This window comes from Numenius arquata, chromosome 2, assembly GCF_964106895.1.
Source record: "Numenius arquata chromosome 2, bNumArq3.hap1.1, whole genome shotgun sequence".
NCBI classification, from domain to species: Eukaryota; Metazoa; Chordata; class Aves; order Charadriiformes; family Scolopacidae; genus Numenius; species Numenius arquata.
The window spans coordinates 46,602,243-46,623,327 of record NC_133577.1 but is presented as its reverse complement, the minus strand read 5'-3'; the positions used below and the strand labels follow the sequence as shown (position 1 = coordinate 46,623,327).

The window sequence follows — 21,085 nt, the reverse complement described above, 5'->3', positions numbered from 1 at the left end:
ACTAGCCCATGACTTGAACATACCCATTTGTGTGTGAAAGCACATAACCACACAAGTTCATCAAGATCTTATTAAAAAAACATACAATCAATAGATTCAACCCCTTGAGCTTGGGATGAACCTGAAATTTCATTTCAGTTCTCTTTATTTGAGATAGTTCATCTTGTTTGCTCTACCTGTCTCCCTCTGTTCACACATTAGATTGTGACCAGCTTTTAAGCTTTTAGGGCATATTAAGTTAAGGACAATATAAGACATAAGGCTGATTGCTCTTACTTTGTTCTGTTTCTTCTCATTCTTTTTTCTCTCCGTTTCCAGCATTGTGTGCAGATTTTTTACTTTGTTATCTAGCTGACGATTTTCTTCTTCCAGTCCTTTGAGAGTGTCCTAAAAAAAAATAAAAAAAAGAAAGTAAAAGACCATCTATATTTTACTGATTGGTTTGCTTTCAGTACAGAGACAGTTAACTACTGTTTCTTACTTTAAGCCCTGCAGTTTCATCGGAGAGAATGTCTTTTTGTTCTTGGGCCACTTTCACGGATTCCTTTGCTTCCTTTATCTAAGCAATGAAACAACCAAACAGAACTGAGGAAACTGCCAACGTATTATTTGGTAAGAACAGAAAATAAAAAGATATTAGCTGTTGCACTGACTGTGTCATTAAACTGGTAGCAGAAAATTAGGAAGCAAAGGACAAGAACCTAGAACAATACCTTTTGATCATATTCTGAAATCTTCTCTAAGATTTCTGTTTTTTCTTGCAGAAGGTTTTTAATCTTTTCAGCAAGTTGCTTTTCAGTCACTAGGAAGAAAAAGAAAGTTTACAGTAATTGTACTTTGTATCCTGGGGGAAAAAATAAAATAAAATCAGAGCTATTGTTACTATCACTTTTGGGCACATTTTCAAGTAAGGACAAAAGCATAAATCAGGACACTATCAGTTCCCCAGCAGCCAGCCCTTTCTGCAGGACTCTAAGCATCTCCACTTTCATTTAAAGTTAGGATTGAAAACACTAAAGCATTGAACACCAACACAAAGCACAGAGCTCTTGCATCTACTTCACTGGCGCTGGTCAGAGAACACAGAGCAGAGTGAAGTCCTGGCTACACACAGAGGAGGTATGTTCAAGGGAAGAATAGGGAGTGAGGAGGTCAGAGCAGTCTCAGATTGCTGCTGTGACCCTCAGGGAGATGTAACACCTTCCCTAACAAGCACCTCTTCCTGCTGTATTGAAACCGAACATTTGTTTAGCAAAGATAAAAGGATGAAAACTCTGAAAGACCTACTGGGAACAGCAAAGCGGCTGTCAGTGAGCAGACAGCATCAGTAAGCCTCAAGGAACTGCTTTCTTTCACTGCCTCAAAAGGACTGTGACCCAGCAACAGTTCTTTAGGTATGCATTTGTTTCTCAAACTAAACAAGTTGCCAACCAACCCTTAAGATTTAACAAAAAAAATCATTAACATACTTAAATTATGATTGCAATTTAATTTAAAGAACATCCAATTGTTGTTCTTTTTCAAATCCTAAACCACCCCTGTATTTGAACACCTCAAGCCCCATTTGCCACACAGCAAATCCTGCAGGACAAACAGGAAGCACTGGTTGTCCCAACTGCAAGCCACAGGACGAAGTGGCAACTGCTACTCCTCCCTCCACTCCCACACCAGGCCTTCTAGGCCAGAGAGCCCTTCCTGCTCCGGGCAGGGGAGAGCCAGAAACCAACTGCTGAGGTACAAGACAGTTCTCAGCAGAACGGGTGCAGGAATCCCTGGAATATTTTGGGAAAAAAAAAAAAAAAAGAGGATTAGATCATTGTTTGGGTCACAGATTTTTTGGGGCAGGCTGCTAAGTAATTTCTACACCACTACCACCAATGTTTTCCCCCCTCTGATAACAGTAATTGTTTTGCAGTATAGAAATCACTTTACAAATTTAAGGGATTTATATCAGCTCATTAATTCTGCATTAATTATATATGATGAAATTGCAGTATTACATTTATGTTGAACAAGGTGGAGCTTTTCCTTGGCCTTTAATTTGCAGGTGCGAGTTGCATTTTTTTCTCCTAATCAAAGCATTATCAAAAGCAAAACTGAAGTGCTCAGATTCAAGTAAGTATCATTTACTGGCTTAGCTTACACTATAACCCCACAATTAACATTCTCCTTCAAAAGGAGTGCAGATGAATAGTTGGTCCTCTGAAACAACCTCCAAAACTTTTACATGCCTAAGCATCAAGTACACTGAAAACCACAGAGAAACTTACCTTGATATATTCTACTCTTCACCTACAGAAAAAAAAAATAAAAAAAAAAGAATTAGCCATAAACAGCACCAAGTGAAAAATGTTATTAATTCTCCCTATAGAAAAAAGTCACCACTTATATGCTGATTGAAGAAGTACATGGAAAACACATCTAACACTGCCAACCAGAGTGTTGAATAACACTACAAACAAGCTTAAGCTGTTTTCTAATAAAAGCTTCTGGGCTAATGCCCTGTCCTAGAGCCTTAGTAAACGTCTGTTTACCCAGTCACTAAAAGGATAGCAGTAACTGCCCACATCCAATTTGCAGCAACAAAAATGAAGCCATTTTGTATCAAACAACAGTAATGAACTTTCAAACATAAAACCCACTTGTATTCCAGTTCTGATCCTTGTATATTTATATGACAGTTGCTCATTTTGAAATTAACACCGTTAAAGAATTTCAGAAGCTTTCTTCTTATGCTGTTATATTAACACTATTTTGCATTTGAAACTGACCTAGTATATTCAATATCTAAACTAAACAATAAAAAACTAAACCCTATTAGTGTTGTCACAGATAATATTTAGTATTAATTCATTTTTGCCAAGCAAAGATAAAGTATTCCACAGACTTCCAGAACATATCATCACTGAACCGGACAGCTATAAAACAAACTGTCCTCTCTGATTTTCATCTATCAGTTCCTAAGGAGATGCATGGCTATACTTGAGAGCTAGTGGTGGTATTTTGCATGCACAGAAAATCATCTATGTAAAAAACAGGGGGAAAATGTAGAGTGAGAAGCAGAGTGGGGAAGGGGCTCTCCAGTGAGAATTATTATCAGGTGCTTAGGTTCCTAAATACGGCACCTACAAGCAGCTGGGCAATATGACAGGGGCAGAAGGGATTTACTGCTTGTTTTGGAGACAGTCAGCAACAAGCGCAAGTACATGGAAGGCTTCTCATTTCAAATATATGCTGACCCTTTCCTCGGCCTTCTTGATTTACATCATACTCCCTTATTTTGCCTACCCTTACTAAAAAGTCTTCAATGAATGGCTTAAAGGAAAAGCTTCTTAGCTTGAAGAAAATTACAACTTACTGTAGCTATTAAGCCCAGCATTTAGTTCACATTAATGCTCTAGAAGTAAAAACATTAAAGACTACCTATTGCTTTGACCCAGGTAATGCTGAAACAGTTTAACCGTACAAAAGACCGCGCAGTAAGTGAAATATCAGCAGGCTTACAAGCATGAAGTGTACTCACTGAAAGGCAAGTTCTCCAGAAAACGACAGCAAGCGTGGCAATTCCCACTAAGGCAGTGATAATAATAGGCTCCCATGGAAGTCCATGGAAATCAGGTCCAGGACGAATTTCCTCAGGCAGCATAGCAACCAACTGAAAACCGACAACATCGACAACTATGAATATGTTTTCATTAAATACTCGGGCAAAATAAAGAGTCTGCCAAATGCCTCTCGTAAAACCAGAGAACCATCTAGAGCTTTCTTGCAGTTTTCCTGTGAACTGAAAACCGAAAATAAAGAGAAACCACAAAGCAGCTCAACGCTTGCATTTCAACTCAAAAGTCTGAGTATCGGGAAGCCACCTGACAGTAACAACCTGCTGGCAAAGAACAGCTGCACGAAAATAAGCTGATACACGCATTCTGCATTACACAGCACTACGTTATTTAATTTGTTTCCAAATAAAGCTATAAGGATGGAAAAAATATAGCAAAAAAAATCTCAGACCAGCTATACATCTGGACTTTTGTAACAATCCAGTAAAAATGGCTCAGATCTCTTCCCCGCTGTCACCCTGGTCACAGGGTCATATGTGTCTCCTCATACGTCTCTCTGGAGGCCAGATAGCATTAATTGCCTGAAAGAAGGTGCAAATACCTGGTACAAATCACAGGGCCGATACAGACATGGTGCTTGGAATATAAGCTGGAGGAGCCACACAGAAACTGCTGCCTTCTCCCAGGCCCCAGCTGGCAGCCGCGTGAGATTAAAATGCGGGCACACGCTTCCCCCTGCAAAGCCCAACCTCGGGGCGAGCTGGCGTTTCCGCAGGCCCCCTCTTCCCGGGGGGCGGCAAGAGGCCGGGCAGCCATCCCTGCCGGTGCTGAGGCCGGCAGACACCGCCGCCGCCGCCGCTCCCACAGGACTGCCCCACATCGCTGGGCAGGGCGGGGGGTGAAGAAAAACAGCCCTTCGGCGACAGCAGCGGGGCGAATCCCCTCAGGGACACGGAGTCACGTCCGTCTCAGGAGAAGTGAGGGTCTCTTGGGGCGCCGGGGCCCCTCAGCCGCTTGTCAGGGCCGCCGGCCGTTAACGGCTCCCGGCGGCCGCCGGCCCCACCCTCCCGCTCCCGCTCCCCTTCCCCTCCCCTCGCCTCGCGCACCTGCAGCAGCCGCCGCGCCGGGGGCTGCGCCAAGCGCGCGCCGACGCCCGCGGGGTCCATGGCGGCGCGAGCCAACTTCCAGGCACACGTCAGCCCGCAGTGACACCCCCCCCCCGCCACCACCCCGCCCGTCGCACCGCCCCGCGCGCCCGCCTGCGTCATCGGCCCGCGCCGCCGCCGCCATCTCCGCCACTCACCAGACGCAACAGCTGCCGGGCCGCTTGGCCCAGGGCTCCCCGTGAGGCGGCGTCTGCCTCCGGCCGCCCGGTGCCCTCCCCGGGGCCTGGAGGGAGAGAGAGGAAAAGAGGGGTTACCCCGCCGAGCGGCCTGCGCCCGTCTCAGCCGTCGCCCGCCTCGACCGTCGCCAGCCTCGACCGTCGCCAGCGGGGCCTGCTGACGGGGGGGCGGGAGGGGGGGACCGCAGCGGGGAACCCGCTTCTGCCACCCCCCGTCCCCGCGGCTTCTGCGGTAGAGAATCATCGAATGGTTCGGGTTGGAAAGGACCTTAAAGATCATCTAGTTCCATCCCCCAGCCACGGCCGGGGACACCTCCCACCAGACCAGGTTGCTCAAAGGCCCATCCAGCCTGGCCTTGAACACCTCCAGGGATGGGGCAGCCACAGCTTCTCTGGGCAACCTGTTCCAGTGTCTCACCACCCTCGCAGTGAAGAATTTCTTCCTAATACTTAATCTAAATCTGCCCACTTTTAGTTTAAAGCCATTACCCCTTGTCCTGTCACTGCAAGATTTCAAATGACGGCCCCCAGTTCTCCAGAGCATTGAAGAAAGAGGCAAAAGTCCTTAGAAAGGACAGCAGTATTCCATGTGCTGCTTTAGGAAAGGCAGTGCAGAGAGGGACACAGACAAGGTCACTGAGCCAAGCCTGCCTCAGACAGAGCACATGCAACTCCTTCAGCAGCAAGGCAACAGCAACAAAGAAGCACACGCTCTTCAATTCCCAATCAATAAATCGACGTCTTCTAATAAGTTTACAGCACTGTTAGTACAGTATAATCTTTCTTAATTGCTAGAGAAAGATCTGTCTTTGTTTAAGGACCCCAGAAGACCACAAGTGTGCTGAGGCGATTGTATCCATACCAGAGCAGAGCATACGGCAACAGAGTAACATCTCTGTTAAATACTGATCTCTGTTAAATACTCGTTTGTGTTTTACCAGTAATTATTTCATTTAAAAAAAAAATAAAATTTAGGAATAGCCATATTTCCTTGCAAAGAAAAATAATCAGAAAATTATATTTGGCCTATAAATGCCACCATATAAACGACAACCACTTTTTACTCCTATGCTCATCTGAACCCTGCCTCCTCCTCTCACTGCTACTGTTGCCACGCATCCAGGTTAGCAAATCCAAATAACCACCTGTCCACCCCGATGTTACATTGCGGAACAGCTTCTCTGACCAGCAGTTCTACAAGCATCTGCAGTTTTTTCCCAGCACTTCCAGCAGTCCTCATAGGAATGCCTGGCAAACAGCATTTATCCACTGCTAAGGAAGGAATGGAAGATGGTCTAAAATACAACTGAACATCTGACAGCTTAGCCACGTAAGTAATCCACCGGCTATTTAAAATTCATTAGGTATCTTTTTGCATTCAACCTAAAGTTTCCTGCCATACTTAGAAGCTGCCCAAAAGTGCTTAGCTACAGGGATGGGACAGTACCTCAGTAGCGTACGAAAGCTAAGCAAGATGTGCCTGAATTTTGTCTAAATGCTCAGTGAAACCTGTTTTATTAAGCATAATCAGAGGTGAATGCAGAACAGCAAAGCTGAGCTTAGCATCAAGAGTGGAGTCAAAGGTAGTTTAAAGCAAAACAGAGATGGGGAAGATGAGGCTAATGGGATCCCAGTCAACACATTTTCTCCAGAGGAAAAGGCCTCAGCGGAACAAAGGCAAACATTTTTCCTACTCCAACACACACCTTAGCCAGAAATTACTGAACTGCGTGAGGGAAGCTACACTCCACCTTTCTTGGAAAATAACATAGCCCAGAGTCACTGGTTAAGAAGAGCAAGATAGATAGCACACATGATTCAATAGCCTTAGGTTAGACTGTCAATCCCCCTGCAAGGAGGAGAAAAGCTGGGCTGATGGTACATTTCCAGTGATTTCTGCTCTTTAGCCACTACCATCCTGAGACACAGTCCACCAGCCCGAGCACAGAGCTCCAACTATGACACTTACAGGAGAATTTTTCTTATTTCTTTAGTGCAAAAAGGCAGTAGCAAAACTCTGCTGAGATGAGTGGTAGCAAGGCAATCTGCCACTAGAGGGACTGTTAGGGATTAGTGAAAACCATTAGGATTACAGCAATGTACAATGAAAATATTAATAAAAACCCCTGGTATTTGCCTAAAAACCATTTCACTGTGCTCCTCTTTAAGAGCAAAAGAAAAAAATAATCCAATTCCAAAAGGTTACCTGCAGCAACATCTTCCCTGGCGCTCTGTCCTGAATCAACTGACCCAAAGGAAGTATCTTCCAGCAGCAATCCTCTTTCACTGTCATACCCTTCTTCGGCTTCTCTATTATCCGGCAAGTTGGCCTCCTCATGCTCAGGTGGAATATTAACAGCCCTCTCCTCCTCTTTCTCAACAGGCTGTTCTGGCCTCTCCTCTTCGAGCTGCTGAAATTTCTGGTTGCTCTCATCAATGGCATTTGGGTTTCTCATGGGAACTCTCTCATATTCAGCCTCTTCTGCACCATCTGTGACAGACAGGGACAATTAAGCACTGAGCTACTGTGTATTTCTTACCCATAGCTGTCTCCAGTGAAATACTGCATTTGACAAAGCTTTCTTGACACTTTTAAACACTTCAGCTTGTGTATTTGCTTCCTGTAAATTCTCAATCAACTTTCAGTAACACCTAATTAAAAGTTTCTATGGAATTTATGCAAGGTATCAAGCACTGACCTCGCAATGAAATATTGCGAGGTGAACTATTTTCAGTGTTCATGACTTCATCAGAAATCACATACTTAACATGCACCACTGTGACAGAAGCCTTGCTAAGACCATGTCTTACCACCTTGCACATTAATTAAAAAACCAGCAAGTTTGCAGCAGCTCTACCGCTGGTTCTTCCCGTCAAAGGAGCTGTTTGTTTCGTATTTCTCCTTACGCACTCTTTTATGGACATGGGCAAAAATAATATGCTGGGGACACCTGAGATTTTAGGCGGATGGATTTAGTGCCTGAACTTCGCATTAATCACTGGATCTCTCATAATTAGGTGCTAGGTAGTTCAGGAAAAAAGACTGCTCTAAACCCTCTAGAAAATTCAGCACATTAGTGTATGTGGGAGAGAGGGGGAGGTATAGACATGACCTGAATGGCTCCTTCTTGTCACATCCATGCACAAATCCCACCTTCTTGCACAGAACCTGGCCTATAGAAATAGACATGCTAAGCTCAACATTTTCTCTCAGGACTTGCCCCTGGGACACCCATCACAATGCCAAAAGTATGCATTAAAAATAAGCAAAATCCCAGTGGATTCCACAGGGCGTCTTTCAATTCTGCTCCCTCACCCTCTTCTTAAAGCTCCTCTAGGTTACATATATTGTTGTCTGGGATAGGGTTTTACTTCCCTTTCATCTATTTATTAAATGGTTTAACATCCTACCTTGAACATGCAGCTCATCTTCTACCTGTTCCAGAATAGATGCAAGTGGGACACTCTCACTAGCAGATGAATATTTACTCCTTAAAGAATATATTAATTCTTGAATATCATCCATCAGTGCGCTCTCCTCATCATACAAATCCATCTCTTTCACCACTTCCTCTTTATTTTCTGCCACTCTGGAATCCAGAACTTTTCCCACCACATCCATAATGCTCGATTCTGAAAACTCAAGTATCTGGTCCAAGGCTTTTTCTATGTCTTCATTATTATGGCTTGCCTTCCGAGCAAGCTCCATCTCTACTTTCATGTCGTGAAACATGGCTTCTATCCTAACCACGTGTTGAAGCCCAAGGTACTTTTGTAGCCGTATTACACGCTTTTCATCAAGAAAATCTCTCATTATTGTGAGCCGCTTCACAGACTCACTGAAGTCTGTTACAGTGTCATTTGTGGCCACTAAGCTGTCAGCAGGGCTGGGGAGATGTGCAGATTGCTGGTGGTCGTATCTTGTATGCTCTAAATTTTGCAGCTCCTTTGAATCTTTCTCTGAAATGCCCTCTGGGACATGATCTTTCCTTTGGTTAAAGTCATTGTCATCTTCTGTGTCAGGAGATTGGAAATTATGTTCTTCCACAGCTGGTTCCTCTTCCACAGCTGGTTCCTCAGCTTCAGAAGACTCCTCATCATCCTCTTCCATGACGTGTTCCATCTCATCGAATTTAGCATCTTCACTCACTGGTACATCCACCTCTTTGTTCCCAGTCTTGCTCGCATCTTGCATGCTGACTGGTCTTCTAGCCTCCTTAGAAAACAAGTTTGTTTCCTCTCCTGTTTTGTAAGTAGGATTTGCAGTTGCCAAAACAGCTTCGCTTGGTACTTCTAATCCTGGGTTTGTACTTTTAACATTTAGTGTATCACCCTGTACATTTGCAGCCTTTGCTTGCGACAGCTTTGCACTTGCAGCGTTCTCATCTTCCAGCAGCTCTTCCTCCACTTGTTTCAGGTCAGGGCTGTCTTCATCATCTGGCTCTTCAGACTGCAATTCTGGTCTTAGTGTTCTTTCTTTAGCTAAATTTGTGCCAGGATTTCCGTCTGAATCTGCATCCTCAGTAGGAGCAGTTCCTCGCTGAGTAAGATTATCTGTATTAGTATTCTGTGTACTGCTTTTTGATTTTTCTTCAGGGGAGCTTTTCTCAATGCTTTCTTCAAATACTGTCATCTTGCCAAGATTTCTTGAAAGCTTTTCTTTCACGTCTGCCTCTGAATACTCAGTCTCATTTTCCCATGGCCTAGGTTGCTCAACAGCTCCTCTATGGCTTGGGTCGCTCTCCCCTGCAGGGGTTTCTTTCATGTTTCTCCCTTTTATTTCAGGTTCTTTAACAGAGGTGGTTTTTTGATTTTCATGACCGGTGTCCCCTGTTTGTTTCAAATCTTCTTCATATCTTTTAAGTTCTTTCTCCACAGTGGGCATTCCATGCTCCAGTTTCTCTTTCAAGATGTCAGTATCTCCTAAGTCACTTTGAGATGCATTTTTTACCTCTTCCACTGGTTTGGCTGGAACATCAACAAAAGGCTTGTTCTCAGCTCTTACTTTCTCCTTTGTTTTCTCCCATAGATTTCTGTGCTTTAAATCACTTTCCAAGACCTCTTCCAAGATGTCATCCTCAAACTTTTTCTCATCTTTCTCTATTTGAGCAAGCGGCACTCTTTCTGGGCTTCTACTGGTATCACCAACAGGTGGTTTTAAAGCATCTTGCTTGCTTTTAACAAGTGATTTGGACTCTAGATCATCTCCTGGACTAGACAAAACACGTGGATCAGGCACAGCTGTACTCTTTAGCTCTTCAGTATGTGGCTCAGTTCCATCAACTGTGAGCTGCTCTTCAAACTGCTCGGTTTTGTTTATTTTTTCTTTTGAACCTGGATCACCTGTACTTGCAGGTTCCTTTCTAAGGAGTTCTTTGGAGAGATCTTCAGGTTGAGTTGATGCTGGTGCTTCTCTTTTACTAATTAGCATCACCTCATCCTGTTTCTCTTTTGTTTGCTTAGATTCGGACCTGTCCACACTAACACTGTCACCCAACTTCTCGCTCTTACTGAAGGCATCCTTAAGAATTAATGCATCTGAACCAGGTTCTTCCTCATTGTGTCTTTGGTTATTTAGCTCTGTAGCACCCTTTGCATCTTCATCAGGTTCATGATTTTGTGACTCAATGTCATCGTTTTCATCATCTTCTAAATCTGCTGGGGATGCAATTTCTTCCCCCGCTGTAAAAGACAGCAAAGGGATTTCTTCAGATTGATCTGCAAAGTCTGGCTCCTCCTCTGCATCATGAGCATTAATGCTCAAATCTTCATTAAAATCATCTTCCAGTGATGTAACAAGGCGAGTCACTTCATCATCTGATACAACAGCATCAGCAGTTGAGCCAAATTTTGTTTTCAAGTTCACAGAGAGCTCTCTGTTTAAAAGCGTATAGGCATTGACTTCTTCATTCTCTTTGTCAAGTTGACTGGTTTCACCCTGAGGAATACTAGTGTTTTTGGTATTTTCACTTTCTAGCCCTTGTAGTTTCCCATGTAGCATTCCCTTCAAGTGCTCATGTGCAATTTGATCTCCCTGAGAGTTTTCTTCGTGACTATTGACACCGGGGTCTCCCCCAGTATTTTCAGTTCCTTCCGTAAGAGAACTGTCGACTTCCTCCATTGTGGTGAGGGCTTCCTTGTCTTCTGCTTTGCCTGGCTCGATACTGTCTGTCTCCAAAGCATCAAGGGACTTTACCGTATCGACCTTTTCAATCTCTACATCCCTTTCAATTCCTTCCGCTCTTTTTGTCCCTGGATCACTCAACTCAGTTTCCCCTTCATTTGCTATCGTCTCTTGTAATGACTTCAAAAGTTCATCCACATTATAATTATCAAAATCATCCCTTCCGCCATCAAAGCAAACGAAGTCTGTTTCCTGAAATGAAAAAAAAATATGAAGTCACAAATCTTATTTTATTACAGTGATGAGACCAAATCCATTTGGTTGGTTAGAGAGAGATGCAGCAGCAAAGTAAATTATATTAATCTTGCAGCATTAACCCCTTGAATCCTTAACCAAAAGTCTCTTTGAAACCAGTGGAAGTTTTTCCCAAGGACTCTTAAAAACCTAAATAAAAAGCTTATGGCTTAGCCCCTTCAAAGACCTCCTAGTGAGGAACAAACTGGAAGTCAGCAATGGAGTTGACAGTATTATACTTTACTCATCACATATATCCTGAATTAAGTCTATTGCTGAATGTCAGCTAGGAGAAGAAAAACATCACTAAGCCTGTTTGTCCAAATCTCTTTCAGTTGGTCTCGCCTCAAATGACCACGTCCTCCAAGCAGGAGCTGCCTGTCACACAATGTCTGAAAAATAAATTAAACATCAGTGCAAGCCACTGAATAAAATTTCATATGGGTCTGAAGCTGCAACCACACACAGGCCTTCCTCACATAACTCTGGGGTTACCAGCTATTAGTGCCTGAAAGCCACTTACGTGTGTAAAGGTTGAAGGACCAGTTCTAGATCAAAGGGCTAACAGTGTATCAGGTTTTGTTTGTTTCTGATAATACTTTAAACTTCTCAAGTTTGGGAAAAGAAAGAATTCTGAATACATACCAAACAGCCTATGTGCGAGCCAGCCAGCAGCATTTCTTGAGCTCAATCCAAACATTTTTTGTTAAAAGAAAACTAGAGCATTCAAGACAAGAAAGATCACTGTCCCCATTTTGGGTTGATGCTTACACACCCATCCACACACGTAGCTGTACAACCATTCCACCCCCTCACACGTGTGTGCATCTCTGCACATCTGTAGCTGCTTAGTAACAAAAGGTAACTAAGGATCACTGATGTTCCCATTCTCCTCCTCAGGGATTTTATTGAATGCTGAGGTAAGAAACAGCAAACAGCCCAATTAAAAAATAACAAATAAGACTTACATCTGTTGGTAACTCTAGCTCCTCACTGGAATAATTATGATTTATTTCAAGTAAATCCTTTGGAAAATATCCAAAATCACTTCCAACCTGCCAGAAAACAAACACAAGCATACAAAAAGCAGTAAAGTAGCTTTCAAAATCATGTGACTATGTTAAAATCCTAATTACAGGCACTAATAACAAACACATCAAACTCACTCTCGAGTATTTCCAAATGAAGTTTAACATAGTGAGTAAAATAAAAGGATTAGCAATGCCTTGTTTATGCAAGAGTTTTCATTGAGGTTTTATAGATAGATTTCACACCACCTTTGTGAAGCTGGGAAGTTTTAGCGTTCATGTGTTAAAGCCTGACTTATAACAAATTCCTAGAAGAGCTGGGAGTGAATCCCGAGCACCCTGGATCACATGCTTTAACTGCTATTGTGCACTCTCACTGGAACCACATGCGCTTCAAGGATTTTCTCAAGTAGTAACCAGAAAAGGATCTTTGACTAATGAGATTTGCATCCACGCACAATATTATAGCCTGAAATATGCTCACTTTGTAGCTTAAGGAAAAAAATAATAATTCTTAAAGCAGATTTTAGGAAAATGCAAAATTGTACCTGAGGTAATAATCTATTTTAAAACCTGTGTGGAAAACATACCCCCTCTGCAAACGCACTGTTGCTCTTCAGTGACTAATACAAGTAAAGATCAGTTGCAGATGGCTATTTTCAAGCCAGTCAACGTGCTAAGCCAAGGCAAACAGTGGACGACAAGAATCTCTCTTATCACTCACTGGATAAGATCTACACAGTAATGCTCTCACTTGAGACTTCTGACAGCAGCTGTCAAGAAGCCAATATTAATAGCGTGCTATCACTCCACAGATTAGATAATCCAGGCAATTGCAGCCGGGTAGACACACCTAGGAAGGTACAGAGTTCCTAGACAACCAAAACATCCGGGGGGGGGGAAGTGTTGGTCGTTTCCTCAATGTTTTGTTATAGAAGGAAGATGACAGTTGCCAGTTTTCTTGAAAACTTTATTCGGGAAGAGCACTCAGAGATCAAATTAAAAAGGAAGCCAGTTACGTCAAAATAATTAGGGACATATACATATCATTACATTGATAGCACTGAAATAGAATCACGTGACCTGAAGTTTTCTGGATTTACAATGGCATAAAAAACCCAGGAAAATCATATCCAGTAAATAATATGTACTAATACCTTTTTTGTTGTTGTTATGCAAGCAATGTATACACTGATACATTATAGAGCTTCTTTTTAACTATTTCTTATTCAAATCTTACCTTCCATAGTTGAGAACTCTGACGTTAGTTATACATATATATAAAAAAATAAATCTATTACCTCCCCACCTTTTGTAAACACATAGAGATACTCTCTTACTGAAAAGAGATAATGTATGCAGGTATACCATTGGGAATTATTGCGAATGGGAAATCCATCTAGACAAGTCAAATCAAAAGCTTGTCCTTGTGCAGTAGGCTACAATTTTATTCTAAACTGGCCTTTTTATCTCTACAAACTTCTATTTCAGTTTTAAATAGTCTTTCTGAAAACAAAAGCCAAAACTTCAAAGTAGCCTCCTTACAGACTAATCTCCGTGACTACCATTATAATTAGGCATCACAGTTCAAAACTCATTTAGTGTAACCCAAGCTGCTGACCATACAAGTCCTCTGCAGCTACCCACTTTGCCACTTATGTAGTTTATGAGCCATATGGGATCCGCACGCCCAAAATTTCATCTGCTCCTCTCCCTACAAGTCCTCTCTTGTACGGGGAAAAAACGCCTCATTGTGCACATAAAGGAAACATTCTTCATTCTCTACAGACGTGACAAAGGAAAGGCATTATGAATGCCAAGTAAATAAGGGAGAAAAAAGCGCATCCTTCATTTCCACTCGCTTCCCAGCTAAAATGCCATGGGGAGATGAAACCCAAAGCTGGGTGTACAGCATCTGTCTCCACCACTGCCCACGGGTCACAACTGGCTGCAGCAGATTCACCCAGCACCGCCGACCAAGAAGCCAGACCCTCACACCGCATACCTCAGCCACAGAAAACGGACAGATGGGAAAAAAAATCTTCATTCAAATGCTTTTAATCTTAAAGCCCACATCCCTAAAGCACAGGCATCAGAGGGACCTAAAACTGCAGAACATGGCTCAGAGAAGAGTTGTTTTGGTCTGCCCTTGCTGAGCACTGGCATTGTTATGAAAACACAGAAATAATATTAAAATTTCCCTGATCCTCTGGGTCCTCCAGACATACTCTGTCTTCCTATCTTACCTTAAATTTACCCCTCCTGTCTTCCTTTTTATTACCCCATGTATAAGATTTAAAAACGAACAAAAAACCCCAACGACCACCCACCCACCCAAAAAAGCCAAAATCTGCAGCCTGTTTCTTGTAACGTGAGGCAAGAAATAGTTTTCTCAACCTTGAATCAAAGGAATAAAGTTCAGCTGTTTGCCATAAGATAATAATCTCCTGCGGCAATAATTTAAAGTGTCTTTGCTAAAATGTTTTGTTAAAAAGCAGCATTTTTTTTTCCTGGAATTATCTGAAGTAGTTCTGGAGCCTGCTAAAGATGAGGGCAGAGGGCAGGAGAAATGCACAGGAGGAAAGTTTGTGTCACACAACTGGGTGGTGTGAACAGCGTGAGGTGGATGCTGAAGAAGAGAGTAGTTTTAGAGCTGGACACGGTGCACTGGACATCGCGTGTACCAGATGTGCCTCACCTGTCAGCTTTGGGAAAAAAAATCAAGTATTTTCCTGGAACTGACATATTCATGAAATTCATAACAAAATCACTATTAAATAACGTTCACGGAATATTGTCCAAGCATTTGGCTTTGCTTTGTTAATGAGGTTTCGAGAGCTCTGCTGTAAACTGCATGCCATATAAGCTATAGAATATAGAAGTGGGTTCCAGAATTTTTTCACGTGCAAAATACTCACAGAGCTCAATGGGAGTTCTGCAAGCAATAAAGTATACAAGACTGGGATCACAAAATAAAGGATCTATTTTGTTAAAATACAGCATGTTTGCTGGCAAGGGAAAAAAAAAACAAACAAAAAAAAACAAACAAACAAAAAAAAAAACAAAAAAAAAACCCAAAAAACCAACAATGACTTGAAAAGGGCAGAGTGAATTAGAAAAGCAAAGGCAAATAAAGCCCAGACCCAACTGCTATAGATTTTTCAGCCTTGGTGAAAGGCTTCTTTCTTATCAGATCATCTCCCTTCAGGTCAGAAGTGCCATTGTATTTCTCATGGCTCCTCAAAATTGATTTCAGAATCAGAGCCTGCATTTACAACTTGTGTGAAATAAGCCCCAGGTTGCAGCAGTTGAAGTTTCTCATAGACGCATTCCCCTCACCTCTGCCCCATCTGAAGATCAGAATACCAGTTATCCCTTGATTTCAGAGTTTCCATTATGCCCTAATAAACACTTCCGCCCAAAACTTTGGGGAATGGAAAAAGGCAGTAGGGTGGATGCAAGGGATCAAACGACACCCACCAGCGCACACAAAGTCACGCCACGAGATCCCAAAAGGGCTGCGGCAGAAGGTAACGTGCCTTCCACTGGAATCTGTTGGATTGCAGACCTCACCACACAGCCTGGTTTTAATTAGCAAGCAACCGCCTCCCCGCCTCGCTCCAAGACTGCACCGAGCAGGCCCGGGTGGGCTGCATAAATCAAGTTGCCCCGGCCAAACCTGGCACGGGAGGTCACGACGAATGAGGGACCCCAGCGCTATCCGCGAACCAGGGATGGGCCCAGCCACCCCAGTGCCCTGCTCGACAGCAAGGGGTCTCAACCCCATTTCAGCGTTTGCACCCCAGTTGTTGCGATATTACCATTAATAACTACATTTAGCTAAATCTAGCTTAAATCTATCCCACGCTGTTTCTTTTGGCAATGAAAACGTATAGGAGGGAAACTGCCCATGTCCTTTGACTATTGTTTTGCATTCTTATGGTAGGATAATTTCCTCCAGTTTTGAAGACCACTATCTACTTATTTCTATGAATCAGCTGGGGAATAAAAAGTGCTGTTAAAAGAAGAGTAATTTTATTTCCCAAGAACCCAGTTCCATCAGAGCTGCAGGGCACTACCTGTAGAGAAGCTTCCCCCCAAATCTGAACTCTTACATAAACCAGCAAGTATTTTGCTCCCATACGAGAATTTTTCCTTCTTAAAAATACGATAAGGATTTTACATGTATGTATGTACTAAAAACTACTCCGTTTTCCTTTCAAAATGACAACAATTCCTTTCAAAATAAAACAGAGCTTTGCAATTCTTTTAGGCCTGCCAACTTCGGCTTTTCCTTGTTAAACTCAAAGCAAACATCCTATTAACTTGGAGACACACCTAACTGTTGCACGAGCTTCCTATCGGTGAATAGTTAAACTGAATATTAACTCAGCAATTACCTTAAACCTGCTGTCTGATCTTGCAGCCTGCGTTACACCTCGTTAGAAGACGCAAAACTGGCCCCACATCGCTACTCCGCATTGCAAGTACTGGCAGCCCTGGAAACCCGTACCGGCTAATTAACCGGATTATTTATGGTACAGTACGTGTCAGAAGGGAATTACCAGCATGATACAATTATAAACTCTTCTTTAACCGCGTGCTGCAGTTTTCTGCTCTCTTCTGTATTGTTCTAATTGGATTCAGCTCCTTGCTGAGAGCCCAGCCGTCCACACCCCGCCTGAACAGGTTAGAGAAAGTGATACATCCTGCTTTCCACTAAACCACCAGTCCCACAGTCAACACCCAGACGCCGCTTCCAGCAGCCCACCAGACCACTGTTACAGGCAACCGCCTAGCCCTTGTAGAAGCCCAGAGTGAGAAAGGAGGTTGAAGAGAACCATTTGGACACAAAAAGGCAGATAAGGGAAGCACGGGGAGGGGGCAACAGGGATAAGGTCTAAGCCACCTCCAGATGGCCAGGATTTTCAAGAGAAGGCCACAAAACCCGCTTTTCCTCCCGGGGCATCTCAGTTCTGTTTCTGTCAGACAAATAAGGTGCTTATCATGAAAGCCAAGAGCAGTTTTCTATGAAATAACTAGAATTACAGTGACCTGCTTTTCCCAACGACAGCACCCTCTCAGATTGGCAGAAGACAGCGACTCAGACAAGGCCACTACAAGGCACTATTAAAGCCGAGACAGACCTTTGTAAAAAAATCAAATTTACCTTAATTCTTTTTACTTTTACTACTTTTTTCCCCCCTCCAACTCTGCACACAGCTCAGATAAAAAGGGGCAGGTGGAAGCTGACTATTAGAAAGAGAAACGTGATTAAAACACGTACATGGAGCAATGTTTAGTGGGATTACGGAGCGCAGGATGAGCCCACGTCAGGGGTAAACGCAAGCGCAGGCTTAAGCCTCCCGAGAGGGGAAGGGAGGCTCGGCTTCCACGGGCAGGCCCACGGGCCACCACCTACAGTGCTGCAACGGGAGCTTTTCAACACAAAGCCACTTTTCTAACAGTTTTGAGCACACATTAGCGTTGCCCACTTTTCAGGGCACTTATTGCCGTAGGTTTGATCTAACCGCATCCCATTTCACGCCGGTCTCAAGACAAAATGGCATTCGTTATGTTATTTAGCTGTGTTCAAAGCACAAAGTGTTCTCCTACGAGGGAAAAAGAAGGAAAAAAGACTACAAACAGAAAGCCCCAAGAAGAACAAATGCTTTACAGTACTTACACTTCCAGCCCAGAGCTCGGTTGATTTTCCTATTAGTTTGTAATATACGTACACCGCTTCTCCCTTCTTAAAATTCACAAAGCGACAGTCTGGGCCTTTAAAATCCTGCCTGGCCTTCCCTCGGCACATTAACACTGTCCAAAGAAAACAAGAAAAGTATTACCTTAGAAATAATAACAATAATAATAAATAATAAAAAAAAATAATAAATTATAATAATGAAGCAGTTGAATAAAGGGGTCTTTGCGAACTGGCAAAAAACAAGACCTCCCCACACGCACCAGTTTCCCATTTTCTACATTGGGTCAAAAGATAAGAGCTTAAAGTATAACAAAAATAAGAGATTATTAAAAAAAAAAAAAACCAAAAAAAAAGGCAAAAAAGCAAGCGCACTGACCAAGACAAGCATTTGACAAAGCACTTGAGAATTACATTTCAGAAGTGCGCTATGAAGCTAATTATTAATATTAAATTAGCCGGGCTGAAAGATGACATCTGCGTCCCGGCGAACCAGCCCCGAAATTATTCGGCGCATAAACACCACCCAGAGAGCGCGATTGTGGCTAAAGGGTTTTGCGGAGGAAAAAAAAAAAAAAAAAAAAAGAAAAAAAAAGGAAAAAAAAGAAAAAGGAAAAAAAAAAAAAAAAGGAGATACGGGGATGAGAAAACTTGGTGAGAAGGCGAGGAACGCCGCGGGTCGGCGCAGCCTTGCCGTTTTCCCGATTCTCCCTAATTTCCGTGCCGGAGCCAGGGGGAGCTTTGGGAAATGCCCCCGCGAGCCACGCGACGGTCGCGTCTTTTCCCGGTAACAATTTCCCGGTAACGACTTCTCGGGGCCGGGGGGTGAGATGGGGGGGGGCGACCTCCCGGCCACACCGGGCACCGGGGCAGGGACCGACCGACCGCTCCGCTCCCCAGGGCCACCCCCCGCACCCCCCAACTCACTGCTGCACTCGGGGTCGGCGCAGCGCTTGCGCTCGGCGAAGCGGCGGCCCAGGTCGGTGCCGGTGGCGGCGCAGAGGAGGGAGGGCGGCGGGGGCAGGAGCAGCAGCAGGGCGAGGAGCAGCCGGGGGTCCGGCGGCGGGGCTGCGGCCATGTTGGCGGGCGCCGGCGGCGGCGGGGAGGGAGGAGACACGTCAGCAGCGCCGGCGGGAGGGCGAGGTGGCGGGGGAGGGACCGGGGAGGGGGGGAAGGAGGAGGAGAAGGGCAGCGCCTGGACCCTCCCTCCCTCCCGCATCCGGATCCCGATCCCAATCCCCATCCCAATCCCGATCCCGCCGAGACGGAACCCCTGGGCGAGGGTCCAGCTCTTTTTCAGTCTCCCTCCCGGCAGAGAGGGGCTCCTGCTCCTTTTCCGTGGTTATTAACGGCGGTTTTAGAATCACCGGATGGTTTGAGTTGGAAGGGACCTTAAAGACCATCCAGTTCCAACCCCCTGCCATGGGCAGGGACACCTCCCACCAGGCCAGGCTGCTCAAAGCCCCATCCAGCCTGGCCTTGAACACCTCCAGGGATGGGGCAGCCACAGCTTCCCGGGTAACTTGTTCCAGCGTCTCACCACCCTGACAGCAAAGACTTTCTTCCCAATACCTAATCTAAATCTCCCCTCTTTCAGTTTAAAACCATTCCCCCTCATCCTATGACTCCCCTCCCTGATTAAGAGTCCTTCCCCAGCTTTCCTGGAGCCACTTTAGGGACTGGAAGGGGCTCTAAGGTCTACCTGGAGCCTTCTCTTCTCCAGGCTGAACATCCCCAACTCTCTCAGCCTGTCCTCACAGCAGAGGGGCTCTGTGGCTCTCTGCAGCATCTCTGTGGCTCTCCTCTGGGCCTGCTCCAACAGGTCCATGTCCTTCTTGTGCTGAGGACTCCAAAGCTGGACACAGTACTCGAGGTTTTCTCACACAGAGGATCACTGAAGTAACAAGAGTGGCCCATTGCGTCTGGCTGCTGTGCAAAAAAAGGTGTAATAGCCCCCATGCACCCCCCACACAAGGGTGAAGATGCCACACATCCAAACATCCACCTCGCTGCTCTCCCTCCCACCCCACCAAGAAGTTCACATCTCCGCTTTGGAGAAGCGGTCACCACCGAGCAAGTCTGGCATCCGCCCTGGCAACCTCCCAAGAGTTTGAGGTTAAACCTGCGGTAACGGGGGCGTAGGAGCTCACTCACCCGTGGCCCCATGCAGGAAAGCGCAAGCAAATGAAGGGCTGCACACCCAACTGCTGAAAAAAAAACCCCAAAACAAACCTGCTGAAAAACTCCTCTTTTTGCCCTTCTGTAGCTCCAGCTTCCACTTGCTGCTATGTTTTAACTATGAATGTTTGCAAACCAAAAGATGTGCTACTTACCTGTATGCCTTCACTTTTTTTATTAGCTCTTCTTCACATACATTACATTTATATTGCTTTAGAGATCTAAAATGGTAGAATAACAGCAGAAGTCATAATGGTCATGAACAGGAGAAAATTGAACAAAACTTCTTCTCTGTCCTCTTTTTCAGGCCCGTGTGATTTGTTTAGCACAGCCCCTGACTGGACAAAGGGAATAAAAGATGCACCCAAGAAGGCATAGGTAACATAATAGAGTCTTCTTACTGGTTTATCAAATGGCCAAAAAAAAAAAAAAAAAGAAATCACTTTCAAAAGGGCAAACTCTGAAGCTGCTCCCAAAATGAATAGGCACTTGGCAAAACTGATGGTCAAGGTGAAGGATCCTGCTTTTTTGTGCATGTCAAAGGGCAACTTCGGAGAGCTGAGGGCTCTTTTAAGAGGCCTTTTAAATTATGTATTTGCAAGCACTCTTAACTTCGGCTATGTGAGGTTTGTTCTGCAACGATGATAAAAGCAGTTAATCCTACTGCTCCACTTATTGCCAGCTCCCATCACAGGAGTTAGCAATCACCACTGCTAATTGCATTAGAGGCACTGCTCATGTTCTTATCATATCCTCATTATTATTGATTTTACTCTACAGGCGCTCGTTTCCACAGCTTCATCACACAGGGCCTGAGATCTAAGCTTAGTTACTGCTACATAACCTCTGAAAAAT

At 44.2% G+C, this 21,085-nt stretch overlaps 1 protein-coding gene across 1 annotated transcript in view; it reads right to left on the bottom strand.

Annotated features, from left to right (window-relative positions):
• MIA3 (MIA SH3 domain ER export factor 3) overlaps nt 1–19,137 on the bottom strand; it is a 28,783-nt gene extending 9,646 nt beyond the window's left edge. The window contains exons 1-11 of the mRNA XM_074168327.1: nt 18,980–19,137; nt 18,035–18,168; nt 12,289–12,375; nt 8,314–11,278; nt 7,109–7,393; nt 4,864–4,949; nt 3,524–3,655; nt 2,271–2,292; nt 714–802; nt 482–559; nt 277–387 (exon numbers count right to left, since the gene is read on the bottom strand). Coding sequence (XP_074024428.1) covers nt 277–387; nt 482–559; nt 714–802; nt 2,271–2,292; nt 3,524–3,655; nt 4,864–4,949; nt 7,109–7,393; nt 8,314–11,278; nt 12,289–12,375; nt 18,035–18,168; nt 18,980–19,130 — 4,140 coding nt within the window. The 5' untranslated portion in view covers nt 19,131–19,137. The remainder of the gene's footprint in view (nt 1–276; nt 388–481; nt 560–713; nt 803–2,270; nt 2,293–3,523; nt 3,656–4,863; nt 4,950–7,108; nt 7,394–8,313; nt 11,279–12,288; nt 12,376–18,034; nt 18,169–18,979) is intronic.
• Nucleotides 19,138–21,085: the final 1,948 nt, after the last annotated feature.